The sequence below is a fragment of the Cyrtonyx montezumae genome, unplaced genomic scaffold, assembly GCF_038088225.1.
Source record: "Cyrtonyx montezumae isolate F1298 unplaced genomic scaffold, pur_monq_1.0 scaffold_4, whole genome shotgun sequence".
NCBI classification, from domain to species: Eukaryota; Metazoa; Chordata; class Aves; order Galliformes; family Odontophoridae; genus Cyrtonyx; species Cyrtonyx montezumae.
This window is the reverse complement of record NW_027072045.1, coordinates 27,311,316-27,329,635: the sequence shown is the minus strand read 5'-3', so window position 1 is coordinate 27,329,635 and position 18,320 is coordinate 27,311,316. Positions and strand designations below refer to the sequence as shown.

The 18,320-nt window shown below is 43.8% G+C and overlaps 1 protein-coding gene across 13 annotated transcripts in view; it reads left to right on the top strand.

Annotated features, from left to right (window-relative positions):
• The window catches only part of CAMK2G (calcium/calmodulin dependent protein kinase II gamma), a 112,085-nt gene that overhangs the window by 57,823 nt on the left and 35,942 nt on the right, over positions 1 to 18,320 (top strand). For all 13 annotated transcript variants that reach the window (XM_065746506.1, XM_065746516.1, XM_065746508.1 and 10 more), the window contains exons 4-12: positions 3,556 to 3,610; positions 4,141 to 4,206; positions 7,040 to 7,112; positions 10,223 to 10,325; positions 11,221 to 11,304; positions 12,137 to 12,231; positions 14,886 to 15,008; positions 17,263 to 17,346; positions 17,987 to 18,029. In XM_065746506.1, coding sequence (XP_065602578.1) covers positions 3,556 to 3,610; positions 4,141 to 4,206; positions 7,040 to 7,112; positions 10,223 to 10,325; positions 11,221 to 11,304; positions 12,137 to 12,231; positions 14,886 to 15,008; positions 17,263 to 17,346; positions 17,987 to 18,029 — 726 coding nt within the window. The remainder of the gene's footprint in view (positions 1 to 3,555; positions 3,611 to 4,140; positions 4,207 to 7,039; positions 7,113 to 10,222; positions 10,326 to 11,220; positions 11,305 to 12,136; positions 12,232 to 14,885; positions 15,009 to 17,262; positions 17,347 to 17,986; positions 18,030 to 18,320) is intronic.

Below are 18,320 nucleotides of genomic sequence, written 5' to 3'. Positions count from 1 at the left end.
GTGAAATGGAGAGCACTCAGTGCTCAGGCCCTTGTGAACCCCCCCTTGGAAGCTGCTCTGTGAGAGCCCACTTCCTGCCATGGTGTGGAGGGCCCTCACAGCCAGGGCTGAAGCAGTGGGCCCAGTGCTGCCTGTGAGTTGGAGGTGTCAGATGGTGTCTGATGGTTTTGTATCTCCGTGATGAATGTCAAAACAGTGTGGATCTTCTGTCTGAGCCAAATTGGAGGGTGGGCGAAGAACCATTTTAAGTGCATTCATCCTTGACATGAGGTAAAGGTGGTGGAGTTGCTTCTGACTATATGCTATTTCCTGAATGGTTTTGGAAAAGGCTGTGTTGTTGTAAGCAGATAGTTCACAAAGCCTTTGAGAGCAGAGTGCTTCAACATGCATGCCAGCAGTGCAGCTCCTGGCACAAGGTGTGACTTCTGTGTCCTTGCAGGGCAGGAAGGCCAGCTGGGGGCTAGAATTGAAAGCCGTGAGAGTTTTGGCGTATTCAGACTTGTCTCAATCTCAGCTCACCTCGTTGTCACTCTCTTCCACACTTAAAGCCTGATGTTTTGAGCTGTTGCTCATTATTTCTCTGCAGGGTGGTAGTGCCCAATGCTCTCCTTTCCCATTGCTTCTGTGCTGTTGCAGCGTTACCTGTGATCTTTGTTACCTAGGCAGATTAAATCCTGTGCAAGTTTTATTCAGCATTGTTCTGGGTGGTTGCAAGGAAGCAGCTCCCTTGTTAAGTTAATGGCTTGCATCCTGCCTCCATGGTCTGCTCTATTCTTTTGCTGTGCAGCCCTAGAGTGATATATGGCATCGGTATTTATGAGCCAATAAATACAATTCTCTGTTCTCCTGTCGTGGTTCCACACCTAAGTACACAAACAGTGTTTTACTGTCCTTGAAGGCTCTTTCTGCTGCCTCTGCCAGTCTTTGCCAGCTGAATTCGTGCTTCCTTCCTCTTTCAAAATGTATCTGACAAAATCACTTTCCTCAGAACAAAGTATTGCTAAAAAAACCTACTTTATGTTTTATATTCAGTTGCAGTTTGCTGTCTGCATCTTTGTGTCATAGTTCAGAGTTCACGGTTTCATTCTACTTGCAGGCATGTTTCCTGCTCCTGGCTGCAGGTCGGCCCACTGCTTACTGTCCCCCTCCACTGTGGGGATTTCATTTGTGCTGCCTCCATCTGATTTGCTGCTTCTGGCAGCACTTTGCTGACCTTTCAGGTGCCAGAGGATGGAGAATGCTTTCTGGCACACTGAGTGTTACCTGACATGACCTTATTAGCACATTCAGCTTTCCTTGAAGTTTCACCATCTGTTCCTTCTTCCCTTTTTATAAGGTTTCTGCAAAGGCTTTTGCCTGTGTCCTGGGCATTAGCTCTCATTTACGTATTTGCCTTTTGCATATATATCAAACAGGCTTGTGCATTGCAGTGAAAATCTCACGACATCGGAGTGAAAATCTACCCTACACTGGGAATCCAAATGTTTGTTTCAGTCACTATATGTCTTGTTCCCAGTCTTGAATGGAAATGTTTTCTCCTAGGAGATACCTTTCTACTCTGTATTTTTTTAATGCCACCTCTGTTGGATTCTGCCAAGTGCTTAGGGGGCATGTTCTTATATAAACACAAAGCTGTATTGCAGTGAAGTTACTACAAAGCTGATTAAAACTGGGAAGATATTTTTATTTTAGTTACTTATTCTACCGAGTATTAATTGAGATATTTAGTTCTTAAAGGTGCTACATCTCTGTTTTCAGCTGAGGAAACAGTTTTGTGCCAAATACCTGCAGTATTGTTCCCCTAACCATACTTGCTGGTTTGCAGCCTTATGCTTTGTGGAGTGCTGCTCCCAAACCCCTACCATGAAAAAGAAATGCTGAGGAGAGGAAGTTGGTCAAAGGACAAGCCCGGATAGCTTGCAAATTATGGCAGGGAAATAATGCTGGAGCATACAGGAAGGAAGAATAGCATTTTTTTAGGGAAGGTATAGAAAGTGGTCTCTGCACTTCTATGGTTCTCTTACTTTTGTGTTTGTGGGTGTTTGCATGCATGTGTTGCAAGAACAATAAGAAGAGAGCATTGAGAAAATTTGCAGTTGTTTCCTATGAGATGGGAGCATGTGCCAAATGCTGGTTTGAAACTTTTCCAGGACAGTGATGGTAACTGACGTCATGAGCCAATAAGAGGTGCAAACTGACCTCTTGTTGCTGGCAGAGAGATAGCCATTGTGTTGGGAAAAGCCAAAACTGGTCACTTATGTTTTACATGGAAAAGAATGGAAGACAGAGAAGGGATGCAAAGGTACTGCTGAAGTGACAGAGCAAGATAACTATCTTGTTTTTGTAGGGATGAGAACAGTAACATTACTTCAGTCAATACTCAATTACAAGGTGTTGCAGTGGCTGAGACTCAGTGTAGGCTCATCTAGTTGTGTGAATCAATAGGGAAATCTCATCAATGGAATTGTGTAAATTAGACAACCTGTCCTAGTCTGGGTGCAACAGTTTAAGGACTGAGTCAAGTAGGATTGCTAGTTAGTGGCTCTGATTGGCAAGAAAAAGAGTGAAGTTTTTCAGCGGGAAAGAAAAGCTACAAGGAGAAGGGGGAGAAATGAGAAACTGAGCTCTTAATTTCATATTGCTCTTAGGTTATAATTAATCTAAGAAATGTAGAAGTGAGGCTTCATTTCAGAAAAGGAGGAAATGGCACTGGAAGAGAAATTCGTTTCTCATGTCTGTATGGATGCAATCATTATCACTATTTCCTGCTTGTAATGGAGGGTAAGGACAACAGGGCCCCAGAGAGCTCACAGAGTATCCAGGGCAGCCCATCGTGGGTGCAACCTCAGCTCTGGTAATGAAGAGGACAAGAAAAGGGAAAAGATGGAAGTTAATTTAGGCAACGGGAGAGGATATGTGAGGTAGTTGAGGGAGGATTAAATTTTGAGGACAGTTGTAGTCATTTATGTCTTTAGGAACAAATAGATTAGAAAAACTGAAACAAAAGTGAGTCTGAATTTTAGGTAATGGTTGAGGGTGTAAGTTGGAATGAAGTCAGGAAATGGAATTAATGGAAGGAATTGGCTTCACTGAGCTTTACAGATGAAAGAAGGGAGATGGATGGCACCAACATGCAGGTGGGCTTGCAAGTGGATTTTGGCATTTTTTATTCGTATTATTTTTGGTTGGAGAATCTCAAAGGGGCTTGGGGAAAACAAGAACGAGTGGGGAAAGACTGCAAAACGTGATCATGGAAGAAAGAGTGGGTAGATGTGAAAGGAGAGTACTGAAGTTTTAGAAGAGGAGAATGAATGGTCAAAGACATTCAGACTTTGTTTTGGCACTGGGGTGAGGTGGGTGTATGTGAAGGACACCCATCTGCTCCTTTGAGATAAGAAAAGAAAATAGGTCACTCACAGCACACAAAGTGAAGGGCATGGGGAATTAATGGATTCGGTTGAGGGAGTGCTTGTCTATGTGGCTAGACTTGATTTGTGAAGTGTCATATTTGCTACATGCTCTGTAAATCTCCATTTCTTGATTGTGTTTTTGCAGTGCGGCTCCATGACAGTATTTCAGAAGAAGGCTTCCATTACCTCGTCTTTGATCTGTAAGTGTCTTTCTTTGGCTTTGATGCTTCATCAGTGATACAGACACGTGGATGGTTGAGTAAGAGCAGAATAAGAAACACCTGAATTAGTACAGTTCTCTCTTTCTCTTCCAAGACTTGTACAAAACTAATTCAATTCACAAAAAGTTCATTGACTGTGTGGTAGGGGATAGAACAGGAAAGCTTTTGGCAGCAGGTGCAAGTGTGGGATGGCAAACAGTGGCTACTTGTGACTTCTGTCCCCGAGGCAGTCTGCAGGGATCGAAGGCTTGTCTGCCCAAACATAGTATTTACTGAGTCCTGTGGAAATGCGTGGGCTGTTTTGCACCAGTGCTGGTGCTGTGACTGCAGAGCTGCCCTTGTCCTTCCATACCACAGATCACTTTGGAGGCTGCTCAGCACAGGCTACAGCAGGGCTGTGGGGAAAGGATGAGAGCATAGAGGCAGTGCAGGTCCCATACAGCCTTCTGGCTAGGCTTGGTCAGCTGGGCTTGGACAGGCTCTGTAACCACCTCTTGTTTGTACTCCAGGGTTACTGGTGGGGAGCTATTTGAAGATATTGTTGCCAGAGAGTACTACAGTGAAGCAGATGCCAGGTAAGACTGTTTCCAGACCCTTCTGTGTGTGCCATGCGTGTTGGCAAGCGGGATGAATTTCCTGACTGATGTTCTGTGCATGGCTTTGTTCTGCAACTCTTGCTCCCTATCTGGAAAAAGCAATTCCTCTTTCTGCCGTTAGCATAAACTATTGTCACGGACCAGCCTGACTCACCGCAGCTCTAGCTCTTGCTGCCTGCAGATGCTGCTGTGGTGATGTGCTCTTTGCTGGGAGCTCTGTTGCTAGCAGCTTTGTCTGCCTGACCTTCCTGGTGACTGGTGACAGGGTGTCCTTAGTGAGTAACACAGGGGAGAGCTGTCCTCTGGCTGTGTGAGAGCTCTGCCTGCTTGGCCTCTGCCTTCCCATAGCAAGGCTTCCAGTGACATGCTGCTGCTTTTGGGCAGGCCTGTTCAAGTTGCCTTTGTTTAGGTAATTGGTCTTATGGAGTGGGAAGGAAAGAGGGGCTTTAAAGGCTATGATTCTGTGAAAGCTCTCTGATGGTAAGCTGATTGTTGCAGTGGAAAAAAACAGGCATAACGTGCCTTTCTATTTTAATATTAAAAAGATTAGTAGCTGTGCCCTTCTTTCTTCTGTGTGTTCCCTCTTTCTTCCATGTGTGAGCTTCCTGAAATGGACTGTGCTTGTCCCTTTGCTGTTAATGCAGAGTAATTTGTGCAGCAATAGCTGAGGATGCCTCTGAGCTGTCTGTCAGTTGGTCGGGGAGCATCTGGAAACACAGCCTGGTTCAGGCAGCTCCTGTTCTGCTGTAGCAGGCCTTAAGAATGGCCTGATGATTTGTGTATTTCATCATTACTTATTCTGTATTGCTGTCCACATCCCATACTACCCCTTGCTGGAGCATGAATTAAGAGAGCCATGAGAGGAGAAGGGTAAGAAGGGAGCAGCGAATGTTGCTGCAGAGTGAGTTTAACAGGCAGTGTTTTGAGGAAGCTCGTTCTGAAGTGATAGGTACACCAGGTTGTATGGAAGCAGTGCTACAGGGAGCATACCTTTCTAGAATGCAAGGAAGGAAGGAGCATGGCATGTTTGTATATGTATGCTTGCACAGTCTCTGGGTGCTTATTTGCTTTCCATGTGGTATACTTACAGCCACTTTCTTCTGAGCATTGCATGGTGCTTTCAAATGAGGTGCTGCAGCATGCACTCCACTGGTGAGCTGTCTGCTGATTGGCAAGGCCAACAGGCTCGTCGCTAGTGGAGCTCCTGGAGACTCTGAAAGCTCTGTAGAGGTCTTTGTTGGGGTGTACATGTGGACTGTAGGCACGGCATCTCAAACAGGTGGACAGTTACTTGACTTGTTCCACCTTGAACTTGGGATGTTTGGCATTTATCATCAGCCTTCCCTCTGCCCTTCTTGCCAGTGCCTGTTCTCTGAAGTGATGAAGAGCTGGCTGTGACCAACACTGCTCAGGAAAATATTGGCTGTGCTGTGGGAGAGGGAGAAGCTGTGTGAGCCTTTCTGGGGGTGCTCAGCCCTCTGACTTTAAGCTGGGCAAGACTCAGAGTGCCCATAAGATGACAGAATGAAACTCCTCCCTTTCTCCCCCCATGCTGAGCTGAATTCCAGAGTAGGCTGGGAGAGCGAGGGAGTGAGGTCTGTGCCAATCTGCCGCGCTTGGCTCGCCTGGGACACCTCACACTTTTGCCATTTTTGGCCAGAAAATCTCTCTCACTCAGACTCAGCTCTGTTCTAATTATACATTTTTGTTTTGGGAGCAAGGAGATATTCATGGACTCCAACCCTGAGGCTTGTGCTGCCAGCTCTGAGGAGGCAGGGGTAACATACACCGGGCTGCATCTCTTCTCCTCTTCCTTCCCTCAGTCTCTTCCCATCTTTTCCAGTAGACAATTTCCCTTCACTTTAGCATTTATAATTCGTTCCCCTGAGATGAGTGGAATTTGGCAAGGGGACAGTGAGCTCACAAACGTAACCCATCTGAGTGCTTACTGCCCAGCCATGCAGGCTGCCAGAATGCCCACCTCTTTCTGCAGTCGCTCTAGGAGCTGAGTAAATTTGTGGCAGAATAGATCATTGCAGCCAGAAATTTCTTCCATGGATGCGTTGCACCGTTCTGATGTGACAGGTGTAAAGTGGGGTTGTTGTTTTTCTCTGTGATTACAGCAAAGACAGTGGCAGAGGCATCGGTTTTCTGTGAGCTGGGGCAGTGTGGCACGCTGTGCTCAACAGAGACCGAGCCTGCTTTTCAGATTGCTAACCTCTTAAGTGGGATCTGTACTTAAAAGGCACCCAGTGAGCGGGTGTGTGCACACATTGTGTATGTGAAGTGCTTTAGATGCTGCTTTTAAAGCTTTGCAAACTGGCAGACACCCAGGAGTCTTCGTCCTGAACTTGCTGAAGGAGTTTGCTGCTTTCTAAAGTTTATTCTGTGCTTGGAGTAGCCCTGTTCAGTGTTTCCTGGAGTGCTGGACCACGCATGTCCAGTCTCAGCTGCTGTTCACAGCTACTGGGTGTCTCAGTTCCCTGTGCAGGGTGGGCATTACTGGCTATGGGAACAAGTGAGATACTTCAGTGCAGTGGAAAGGAAAGGAAGGAGGCAATGGGAGATAGGCAAGAGGCTCTGTGGTCCTGCTGTAGCTAGGATGTCTAGCATCCTATTGCTGAGTGGGTGGGAGTGTTGAATGGTGGCAGCACTGAGCTGTGGCATCCCGTGGGCACAATGAAGGGATTCAGCCTCGAGTCCTCAGCTTTCCATAGTACAAATATAAAAGCTAGAGAAATATTCTGGGGTGAGGTGCCAAGTGTATGTGTACATGTGCGTAACTCTGTGTGTCTCTCTCTTTATCTTGCAGCCACTGTATTCATCAGATACTGGAGAGTGTGAATCACATTCACCAGCATGATATCGTGCACAGGGATTTGAAGGTAATATTTCCTCTGTGCCACAGAGGCTGAGGAGCAGCCAGGGCATCGTTGGAAGAGGCAAGACAGGAATTATGTTGCCAGCTGGCAGGGCCTTGTCTTTTATATTTTTTATTTGTTTGTTTTCATTTTGTTTCCCTTCACCATAGCTGGGTGCAGATGTTCCTGAAGCACAAGTTCACTCCTTCAGATTTTTCTAGAGGGTGTACTGAGTTCCCAGGGAAGTTTTCTTTCTTCAGGAACATTGTCAGCTCACAGCATCTTTGAGGCAGCTCCAGGATGGGGTAGTTGTGATGTCAGACAGAAGTGGACTTTCAGAGAACTTTGGGAAGGATTCATTGTAATGAAGGACGCTTTCTAGTCTGCTGTTGAAGAGATCTCTATGGAGACCTGGGGCACTCTCAATTCAGTCTGCCAGGATGAGTTTGTCTACATAGAACATGTATATTTTTATTCTTCACTGTTGCCAAACACATGCCATTGGGCTAGGACAGAGATGCACAAGAAGAATTTTTCATGTCATTTATTTCTTTTCTCATCGGTAGAAGCTTTTAATCAAAAAACAAAACTGCTGGCTAGTAGAACAACGAGTAAATCGGCCTTCTGCCACATTCTGGCACGTTTATAGACCCAGAACCCCCACAGTGGAGTTAGTTAAAACTGCCTTCACACGCAGTGCTAGCTGTACCTGAGAGCTGGGCAGGCTTCAGAACAAAGAGGCTTGTGCAGGTAGGCCTACCTGCCCTGCAACTTTCTCTGTCTAAAGCGGGGATGGTGATGGCCACTGGTGATACAGTGAAATTAATTCTGGATGGCACCTGCTACTAATGTTGGTTTTGGATTGTTATACAGCACATAACAGGTATAGAAATAATTCGACAGTCACAGAATAGTTGAGGTTGGAAGGCACTACTTGGGATCATCTAGTCCAACTCCTCTGCTTCAAGCAGGGTCACCTAGAGCACGCTGCAAAGAGAGAGGTAAAAAACACGTTGCAAACTCAGTGGCAGTGTTCTGCCAGAGTCTGATCTAAGTGGAAGGCGTTCCTGCCTAAATTGGTGAGGTTGGAAGTAGATCTTTCAACAGAAACCAGTGTTTTCATCTAGATACTAGCTCTTAGTATTTCTGGCACTCTCCCATGGAACACTCTTGACTTTCTGATTCAGTGCACTGTGAAAAGTAGTCTTCTGTGGAATGACTGCTCTGAATTTAGAACTGATATCTGCCCATGAGAAGGGCAACTTCCAGGAGGCACTTCTGGTACTCACCTATTTTGCTTCCCAAGTTTTGTTTGTGTTAGTTGTTAACTTCTTTAAAGCTAGACACTCCCCATAGTACTTAATATGTTTCTTCTGTTGCTTCCTCCAATTCACTGAAGCTATCCAGGCCTGAGGACTATCCATTCCTTTTAACAATAAATGATCCTGTGCTCCTTATTTAATGTTACAGCTCTTTGCCAAAAGCTTGGCCTTTCAGGATCAGTGTATAATAACTGCAGAACTTGCTTCACGTGAAGTTGTCTCTTGCACCTTCTGTAAACTGGTCTTCTGGCTCTTGTTCTCTCAAAGAACTTTAAATATCAAACTGCCCATTGGGACAAGACAGTAAGAAATTGAGGAATGCATTCAATTCCTTATGAAGCGTATGGAGCCTGAGGCGATACGTATGTTGGCAAACATGCATGGGCAATAAACACTGTTAGCCTTGCAGTGTTTGTAGCTGGAGGGATTTTCAGAATACTTCACTGGTCTACTGCTTTAAGGACTTGTTTATACTGGCAAATTTTCATACCTTAATTAACACAGGCTTTTCCACGTAGTGAAAAACTGGTGCCATCAAAGTTTATTGAGAACCAATTCCCCTCCTTTTCATGTCATTTATGGCAAGGACTGTGATGGGCAAAGCTTTCCTCCTTTCTTTCAAAGCAAAAGCAAGGGACATGCCCAGTACTTTTAAGGCAGGTGAATGAGCATAGCATCTTTTTCCTGTCAGGCAAAACAAGGATGGAGTGTTACAAAGGGATTAAAATGATGAACAGGATGCAAAAAACAGCTTCACTAGATTTGTGAAACTAAGATAAAGTCTCATTTCTGTATTTCCAGGCTTCCATCTGTCTAGGTTAAAAACTCAAATTGATGTGAGTTGCACAATTGATCAGAAGGGATTAAGATACTAAATGACATTTGTCATTCCTTGTCTCTAAGTTGGGTTTCCTGCTGATTTGTAATAGCCACTACCTTCAAGGCTTTGAGGTTTGTTGTAGTCTGCTGTAACTAGCTGCTCTGGTGCTTCAGAGGAAGCTGCTGACTGTCTCATCTCAGTATAATTCTTGGAGCTGTAGTGAGACTTCTGCTGAAATCTTCTACTGGAACACAACAGAATTATGATTCAAGTGAGATTCACATGATGGAGGGGAAGAAGTCTGTTTCCCGTTGTTGCCACCCGGGGCAAGTGACGTGGTTCCACATAGTGCAGGTGGCAGTGGTAGTAGCAAGGCAGCATATTCAACACTACTGTGTATAAGGATTTATAGTGTGAAAACAACAGCATACAAGAGCACTCATAGCTGTTGCCAGTTTGAGGTCGAGGCTTTTTCTGTAAGGGATGAAATCTACTGCCTATCTAGATGATGCCACCCCACATTATAGCTCTGTATTTGGCAGACCCTATTAGCATTGTATTTACTTTTCCAGTGCCTTGAGGACTCTATAATGTTAATGGGGAGAAACATCACTGTAGATTGTATCTGCTGCATCCCATTCTCCTCCCTTGCTCCACATTACTTTCTGCAGGGGTGACAAAAACAAATTTTGGGTTCTGTGCTTCAGGAACTGTGCTATCAGTGCCCTCTGGTGTCAGCATGTAACGTATGGGCTGGACTGGGAGAGGCTCCAACTCCTGTAGAGAATTTATATTAGATTTGAAGATTTTCTGCCACTCTCGGTCAAGACCATTTGTTGCTCTTGCTCTGCCTTCATCTGAACAGCTTAAATGTGTGCCTGCTGTCAGCAGATTGAATTTAATGATGTGAATACAAAGATAGGAGGGTTTTAATGAGGATATCAATCTTTCATTCTTACCCCCACCATTTTTTTTTCCTTTTTTCTCCCCAGCCTGAGAATTTGCTACTGGCAAGCAAATGTAAAGGTGCTGCTGTCAAACTGGCTGACTTCGGACTGGCTATTGAGGTGCAGGGAGAGCAGCAGGCCTGGTTTGGTAAGAACGATTGAGGTTTCCCACTTTAGCTCAGCCCCTTACTGACTGAGTTGCACCCTCCCTGAGTATTCTCTCTCAGCTCTTCTAGTATGCTTGCATGTGTTTGGCATAGCTGTTCCCAGCATCCCAGCCTCTAGGTCCTCAGGCGTGAGCCTCTGTGCAAAAGAGGAAAGACATAATGACAGAAAAAAATGTCTATGTATTCCTCCATTTTTCTTGTTATTGTTTAGTAGATGCTAGCGTCAGAGATGAGTACAACTGCTAAGTTTAGACCCTGATCCAAACTTTCCTATGACTTAGGAGTGAAGAGATCTGGAATTTTGTTTGGTCATTTTACAGAAATGCACTTGAACTGGCCTTCTCAGGCACATTTGGATCTTTACTGTATCTTTGTTTAGGTAAAACATAATTAGAAATGAGACCTTCTCAGGCTTAACATCAGCTCTGAGATTCTGCAGTGCTGTGGAGATTCTGGAGAGACAGCTACTTCTCCTGATCTACCCACACCATTTGGTAATGGGATATGTCCCATCTGTGTCTAGCATTCTCAAACTCAAAGCCATTACATGTAACTATGATGTGAAGCGTATGAGATATACGATGTATGAGTTTGTGCCCAGCTGGTTGCCATGCTCCCTCCCTCTTTTCTGTTTTTCTGTTCTTCCTGCAATACATAGATGCTCAGCCTCATATGGTTTTCTTTCTTTCTCTCTTTCTTTTTTTTTCTTATTTTTTTTCTTTCTTGTCCCTTTCTGCTGGTCTACCTAGAGGTAACTTTGGCAAATATGGGGTTGGGGATTATAGGTTTTGAAAATTACTGATAGTGGGTTTTATGATGTGGTAAGGTACCTATTCTGCTTGAGGACTATACTTTATGTCATCCATTCCTTGGCAGGGTTTGCTGGCACTCCAGGCTACCTCTCTCCTGAAGTCTTAAGGAAAGATCCTTATGGAAAACCAGTCGATATATGGGCATGTGGTAAGATTCTGTCCAAATATTTTATACTTACACAACCTTTTCATATATAGGAGCAATTCCTTACAGCCTATTGCTGGGAGGGTGTGCAGTGCTCCTTGTTGGGTGGAGAGATGAAGATACTTGAGAATAAGCACCTTGTGTAGATGAAGTTACTGCTTGAGCCTAAACTCCTTTGATTCTGGCTCCTAATTCTTTCCTCGGGCCATCCATCAGATGTATGAGACTGTTCTGTGCTTTGCAGAGTCAGTTGTTTTTAGGCCACTGCAGAAATTTCCTATCACACTCTAACTGTGTAGAAAATACTGAATAGAGGTGTAAATGTATGTGAGACTGATAAGTTTAGAGACAGGTGATATCTGTGTTGCCTGACATGGACTGTATGGTTCTCTGCAGGCGAGGAGTGATAGTTTTATCAATGACATTTTTGTCCCGAGACCGTGAACAGCAAGCATCTGTTTCCTTCCTAAGAACTGATTCCTTCCTAAGAAGTCCCCTGCTGCACAGCAACCCCAGGGGGATGTGACTTCATTTATCATGAAAGCAGCTGAGAGTCGTGGCTCACCAGCCATGATAATGGGGGAGGAGGGTAAAGAACACCATGCAACTGTTCTAGCTCCTGATGCCTGGGGTTAAGAACTGAATATGGAGTGCCACGATGATATTCAGAACAGGAGAAGTTTGTACTGTCTTTTAGTACCTTGGAGAACTAAATGTGATGACAAGGTCTAGTGAAGTCATTACCCTGGGGACTGTCAAGAGGGAAGGTAGATGGGCTGAAGGAGTAATTGGCATATTAGCCTAACCAGAGTGTATCTGTGTCTCTCCCTCCCAGGAGTGATTCTGTACATATTACTAGTGGGGTACCCTCCCTTTTGGGATGAAGATCAGCACAAACTCTATCAGCAGATCAAAGCCGGAGCCTATGACGTAAGGGCACTTTCTTGCTGAGTACCTGCATGGGTGTAGAAGCCATCCAAAACATGGCATTATCTTGGCGTCCAGCAGCAGGCCCCAAGCTACTCTGCAAAATGATGTTTGGCGTGTTCATACATCTCACCTTCTCTGCCTGGGATACAGTCCTTTTTGGGGCTTCTGAGAGGATATGTGGACAGCATCGCAGAGGGCATCGAGACATTGTTGGTCATTAGGGAAATGCAGAGCTGAAAGTGTGGAGATGGTGGGCAATGGTGTTTTCTACTGTGTTTGCCACAGAGTGCTGAAAATGTAGGCAATGTTAATGTTTTAAGGGGGACAGAAGGAAGCTAGGATGAAGAAGACTGTCTTTATCAAGGCCCGTTAAAAGTGTTGGGAACTGTTCTGTAGAATAATAGCTTACATTAGGGCCTCCCGTCTTCTCTGTGGTGCAGTGGAATTTAGTCCAGTGGAGTATGTGGAGTCCAGTGAGAAGACTTGAATGGCAAGAGTCTTTGAAGGGAGTGTTTTTGTGGAGGGATCAGTGTGTTGGGTTGGAGGCTGTAGTGAAAATCTGGCACTTCTGGAATAGTTCTCAGAGAACGGCAAAGCTGAGGTGTATGAGGTGCCTTAAGGAGAGGAGCAGGAAAAAGAGTAGCATTGGGGAGCAAAGATTATGTAGGATATGGTCTAGACATAACAGTTTGAATGTTTGATGAAAGTTCTTCCACATTAGGGATTTGATTTAGTAGTTGGGTAGGGATAGTGATAGGAGGATGGTTGGACTAGATGATCTTGTAGGTCCTTTCCAACCTAATGAACCTATGAACCAATGAACATGAAGAGAGGCTTGGGAGGAGAAAATGAATTCCTAGAAATCTTAGCTTGAAGCCTGCAGATGTGAGTATTAAGAGGCAGTCGGGGAGTTCATAATGTTGGGCTGTCTTGGGGCTTAGATGGGGGGAAGGAGTTGAGGTTCTGCTGGACCTCAGCTACCTCCCACATTCCGGGCCTGAGACCACAAGAGCTGCTATACTGGTGAGAACAAAGATCTGTCTTACCCTGTGTGCTGGCTCAGTGGCTTCCTGAGAGAGAAGCAAGTGATGTCTTCATATTTGATAGCCTTAAATGGATGTGTGTTTGTCTCTTGCCTTCCTGCCCCTTTTGTTGCTGTGTTCTTTCTGTGTTGATTGTTCTCATTTGAAGTGATTTTACACTAATTATGTAGATGGGGATTTTCAAAGCACTTCAGGGATTAAATAGCCAACACTTTCTGTAAGTCATGAGGAGCGAATTGCCTGATCCCTGTGCCTCCAATAGTTCATCTACTTGTTGTTTTTGAATTCTTATCTAGAATGAAGAGATTGCAGTAGATTCTTCCCCTTATCTGTGTGGCTGAAAACAGCTCAAGTTTTACTAGCGTGTACTCCCTGATGTCCTTACCCCAGCCCTGGATTTTATCTCTTACCTATGAAGGCAGTGACAATTGTAAATTGGGTCTTGTGCTGTTGGAGAGGGGTTTTGCAGGGCATTGTTATGAATGTTTCAGGGTTAGAGTGTGTGGGAAGTGTCCTGATTGAGAGCTGTTATCGTTTTTGAGTAGCCTCCCTCAATGTTTTCAGAGCAAATTGTATAATATTTTGCTGATGTCTGAGAGTGCAGAAGTAAGCTGATAAACAAATCAAATATAATGAGCGCATTTTCATGATTCAACTGAGCGAAGTACAAAATGCAGGAGAAAAGAAATGGGATACACTTTTTCTTTATGTTGTAGTGCTGTAAATAAGTTGTCTCAGGATAGAGCGGTCTTCCCCTCCTTGCTTCCTCTTTAAAGGCAGGGACTGCCCAACAGCAGTTATCTTTAAAGTCTCAAGTTCACCTGTGTTTGGACAGTAGATTCATAAGAGTGAGACTTACTACGCTTTGTATTAGCATGCTGTCAACTGTACCACATGCAGGAATCTGGGGGATAGTGTAAACATCTCGTTCCTGGAATCATAGGAGAGAGGAGTAACCCCTTCCTCAATGACCAGCAGCTAAAACTATTTGGGATTATTTTCTTTGTTTCTGTGCTTCTGTGTTCCCCTCCCCTATAGAATTTCTCTTGCTCCCTAACTAATGTTTTTTGGTACGATAGATGCTTGCAAACAACTTGCCAATGCATTGCTATGCCTAAATGACTGGTATTGTTCCAGTATACTGTGCTTTATGGTAGGGAAGATATACGTGATGGGATTTTTGTGTCAGAGGTTATTGCTTTCACAAAGCTTTGGTACAGTCATGTTTGTGACTTTTGTATATGCTATTACAGCTTCTTTGCATGTTGGAGAAAGAGCAAGGTAGGATAAAAGAACATAGTGCTTGTCCTTATGTCAGAACTCTGTATGACTTTACTTTGACTGTTGAGTTTGAAAGAAGTTCTGAGGTACGAGTGATGAGACACCTGCCTGTGTCTGATGAATGGTACAGGTATGTCCTACTGCCTGGTGCAATTCATTTGCTGGATTCATTCAGCATGAGTTTTTCCCTAAATGTATGATTTTCTGCAAATATATAGCTCTGGTCTTAAAGTGCAAAAGCTGGAGTTCACATGTGTAGAAGAGAGAATCTCTTCTGCTAGTAGGAGAGAATATTTTCAGTTCATCATCTCTTCCTTCTTCCTCTTTCAGTTCCCATCACCTGAGTGGGACACTGTGACTCCTGAAGCAAAGAATCTGATCAACCAGATGCTGACAATAAACCCAGCCAAGCGCATCACAGCTGACCAGGCTCTCAAACATCCATGGGTCTGCGTAAGTGTTTTTCTCTGTTACGGTTTGATTTGTGGTTTACCCTGAACTGACACGTCAAGAGGACGTCGCTGCAAAGGAGCCCACAATATTATAAATCTGTCAGATTGTGATTTTAGGAGGCTGACCTTCAACAGACCAAGTTTGTCATCCTGTGGAGCTTTTATTGCTATTGTAGGAAAAAATGAATGCCTCTTTCTTGTGAAGACTTGTGAATGTCCATAGTTTCTGTTTTTCTCCACGTCTCCAATTCCAATACATATCCTCCTAAAATGTCAGATGGAATTTAGCATCAGACAAAATATTTTAGGATTATTTTATTCTTCATCTCCTACTTCACTTTATCGCAGTGCATCTTTGCAATGTTGGAACAATTCTGCTGTGTTTCAGCTTAACTGGTTTTAAGTTTGAAAACAGTGAAGGATCTTTTGTTCTTCCTATGTTGGTTTTTTGCACTGCCAGACTCCACATGTGGATATTTTTCATCTTTTGCAAAGTTGGCAAGGAAATCCCAGAATGTAGCTTTGAGTGGGCATGGGAGAGGACAGCAGTGGCAAACTTTTCTATATTTGCAGATTAAATATTTCCCCATGAATCTAACCAGATGCTGTTGTAATGCCATAACGTATTTCTACTTTCTAGTTGTCTAATGAGTTCCTTAACTCATTTGTTCTTCAGAAATTGTTGTAATTTTTCCTTCCTCTACAAGCAACAAATTCTTTTTAACCTTATTTATGTGAACATCTGTGTAACAGAAGTGTCATTTGAGCTGACAAGTAATGGGTTGCTTGTAAGTCAAAACTTTACACTAGATGAAACTTCATGCATCTCTGAGGATGTTTTTTTCCCACTCTGTGCATGTTTGTTACCAATAGTAGTTCCTGTATATTTAATGTTTGTTCCAGTGCCTGTAACCGAAGCTGTATGCGCTATAGCTCACTCCCTATGACAACATAATATAAAATGGTGTAAGAAAGGCTTTCATTCCTGAGTTATGGGGAGTTTCATTTCACTTTATAACCATTTCAGTCTCTTACCCAATCTTTCCATTTGTGGTCTACATACACACAACATAGGTGTTCATACTGGAGATTTATTGCTCTGAAGTAGATGTGAGAACAAGTCTTAATGTTTTATCCAAGTTACTAAGTTTTAGCATCTCTGAACTTCAGAAGAACATCCTGATTCTCTTATGGCAGAGGTGAACAAGTGGCCATCAATGTCACTTCAAAGCAGGCTGGATAAGTAGTGACTATCTCAGTTGTTGTGGAATACAGTTTATTTACCTTCTTCCTCTACACCGTGTTGTATAGTGCAGCAGGTGATTAGCTTCAAAGCCAGGGTGAAAGCAGAGATTTCCTATGGAACAAACTGAATCTGACTGTGGTTTATAGTTCTCTTGGGCACTGCAGATTTTCTTCCAAGCAGAAGAAAGGTAATAGCTGGCTTGTACAGTCTGATCTGCCAAGTTAGTCATTCTCCCACTGTCCTTGTAAAGGGAATACAGGCTTGCAGTTCTGTGCATGAGCAGCAGCTACTTTGGCATTAGTCTCTGGTTTCCTCATGTGCTCTAAATGCCTGGCAGCATCAGTCTCTGGTTTCCTCATGTGCTCTAAATGACTGTCAACAGTTCTGGGAAGTTCTCTTTTTGCAGCTGATGGGATCCCAGTCCACTGTGGATGACAGGTGTGCATCACTGGCTTGAGATTATGTTCTAGTATTTGCAGTATATCTGTATTATCTGTGTCCTCTTAGACACTGAAAACCTATTCTTGCAGAACTGATGCAAAGATGCTGAGGTCTCTGTTAGTCAGGCACTTAGATTCCAGGAGTTACCTGGATGGCTGCCCCTCACTAATATTTACTTCTTGGAATTTTCCATTGGAAGCTGTTCCTAATGCAATCTGTGTATTTTCTGTAGTGTCTCCAAGTCAGGCCTTCGTGGCTATGCTTGTTAGTTTGACTTTGCCTTATTAGTATTTTGACCCATAATGTGTGTGGAAGACATGGAGTACTGATACTCGACTGTACTTGTTTCTTAGGCACAGTCCTGTGATGGTCATCCTGACAAGACATTTTCTGCTAGTTTGGGAAGTTTGTAGGCTATGAATCAGCCACGATGTTTTACAGCCATGCAGTGATGACAGATTCAGCCACGTTGATTTCCATATTATGATTATGTGCTAGTGGGGAGAACTCCCACAGATAATTTAGTTTGGCTAAGTTGCTGATCTGTTTTTCTGTTCCTGTTTTTCAGCAACGGTCTACTGTTGCTTCAATGATGCACAGGCAGGAGACTGTGGAATGCTTGAGAAAGTTCAATGCTAGAAGGAAGCTGAAGGTAAGTATTTCATAATTGATGGGTGCTTTTTGTTGTTTTTAACCTCCTGAACTTGAGGTTAATGCTTTCCTGGGAAAATATTTTTTTATGATTAGCTCAGTAATATTAGTGAAGTACCTTGACTTCAGTACAAAGAGCTAAAAAGTTGTATTCAGGGAGCTGGGTAATTTCTTTCTCCACAACTGCAAGCTTCCCTTGTTCTTGTGCTGTATAATCATGTCTTCTACTTCCCTGCAAGAGAGTAGAACAGCTAATTTTTAAATGCTGAGATTTTTAGTTGTGATCACTCTCTACCTCTTAGTAATTCTGTATCAGGTGCCTGTAGCGAAGGAAAGCCTCTGAAGCTTGTACAGAACAGAATTTGCAACGTAGGAGGCGACTATGTGTCTAAACACCACACTTGGTACCATTTTAGATCTCCTAGGCTATATCCTGCTCAACCTCTAACAGCTGCCCTAGAAAGGCAGGACTAAGCAGCCTCATGCCACGCTCAGTAGCCGCGTGCTGGAGATCCTAGGGCTTTCCAGAATAACATTAGGATGCCTCTGCTTTGATACCTAGTTTACTCTGTTCTCTGTGGGTCAGCCCCTTACTGAAGTGAGTGACGCTGTGTGTTATCCCTGCTTTTTCTCCTTCACAGGGCGCAATCCTCACAACGATGCTTGTGTCTCGGAATTTTTCAGGTACACTTTCAACGTTTCCGTTCCTTCTCTCATTTTGATTTGTGTGATTGGGATGTTTAAGCCTGTCTGGGGTTGAGTAGGAGAGGAGGAAACATGCTCAAAATTCATCCTGATGTAAGAGTGGCCATGTTGCCTTGGCTGGTGTAGTGACCGGTGTGAGAAAAGGAATGATTTGTTTGAGCAGGAGCTCTTGAAGCTGTAGTGTGGTACAAGACAGAAGTCAGCTGTGATAATCCCCTAATGCTATTCTGTTATTCTGGGGAAATTTTAGCTGGCATTTATCAGTTTTAT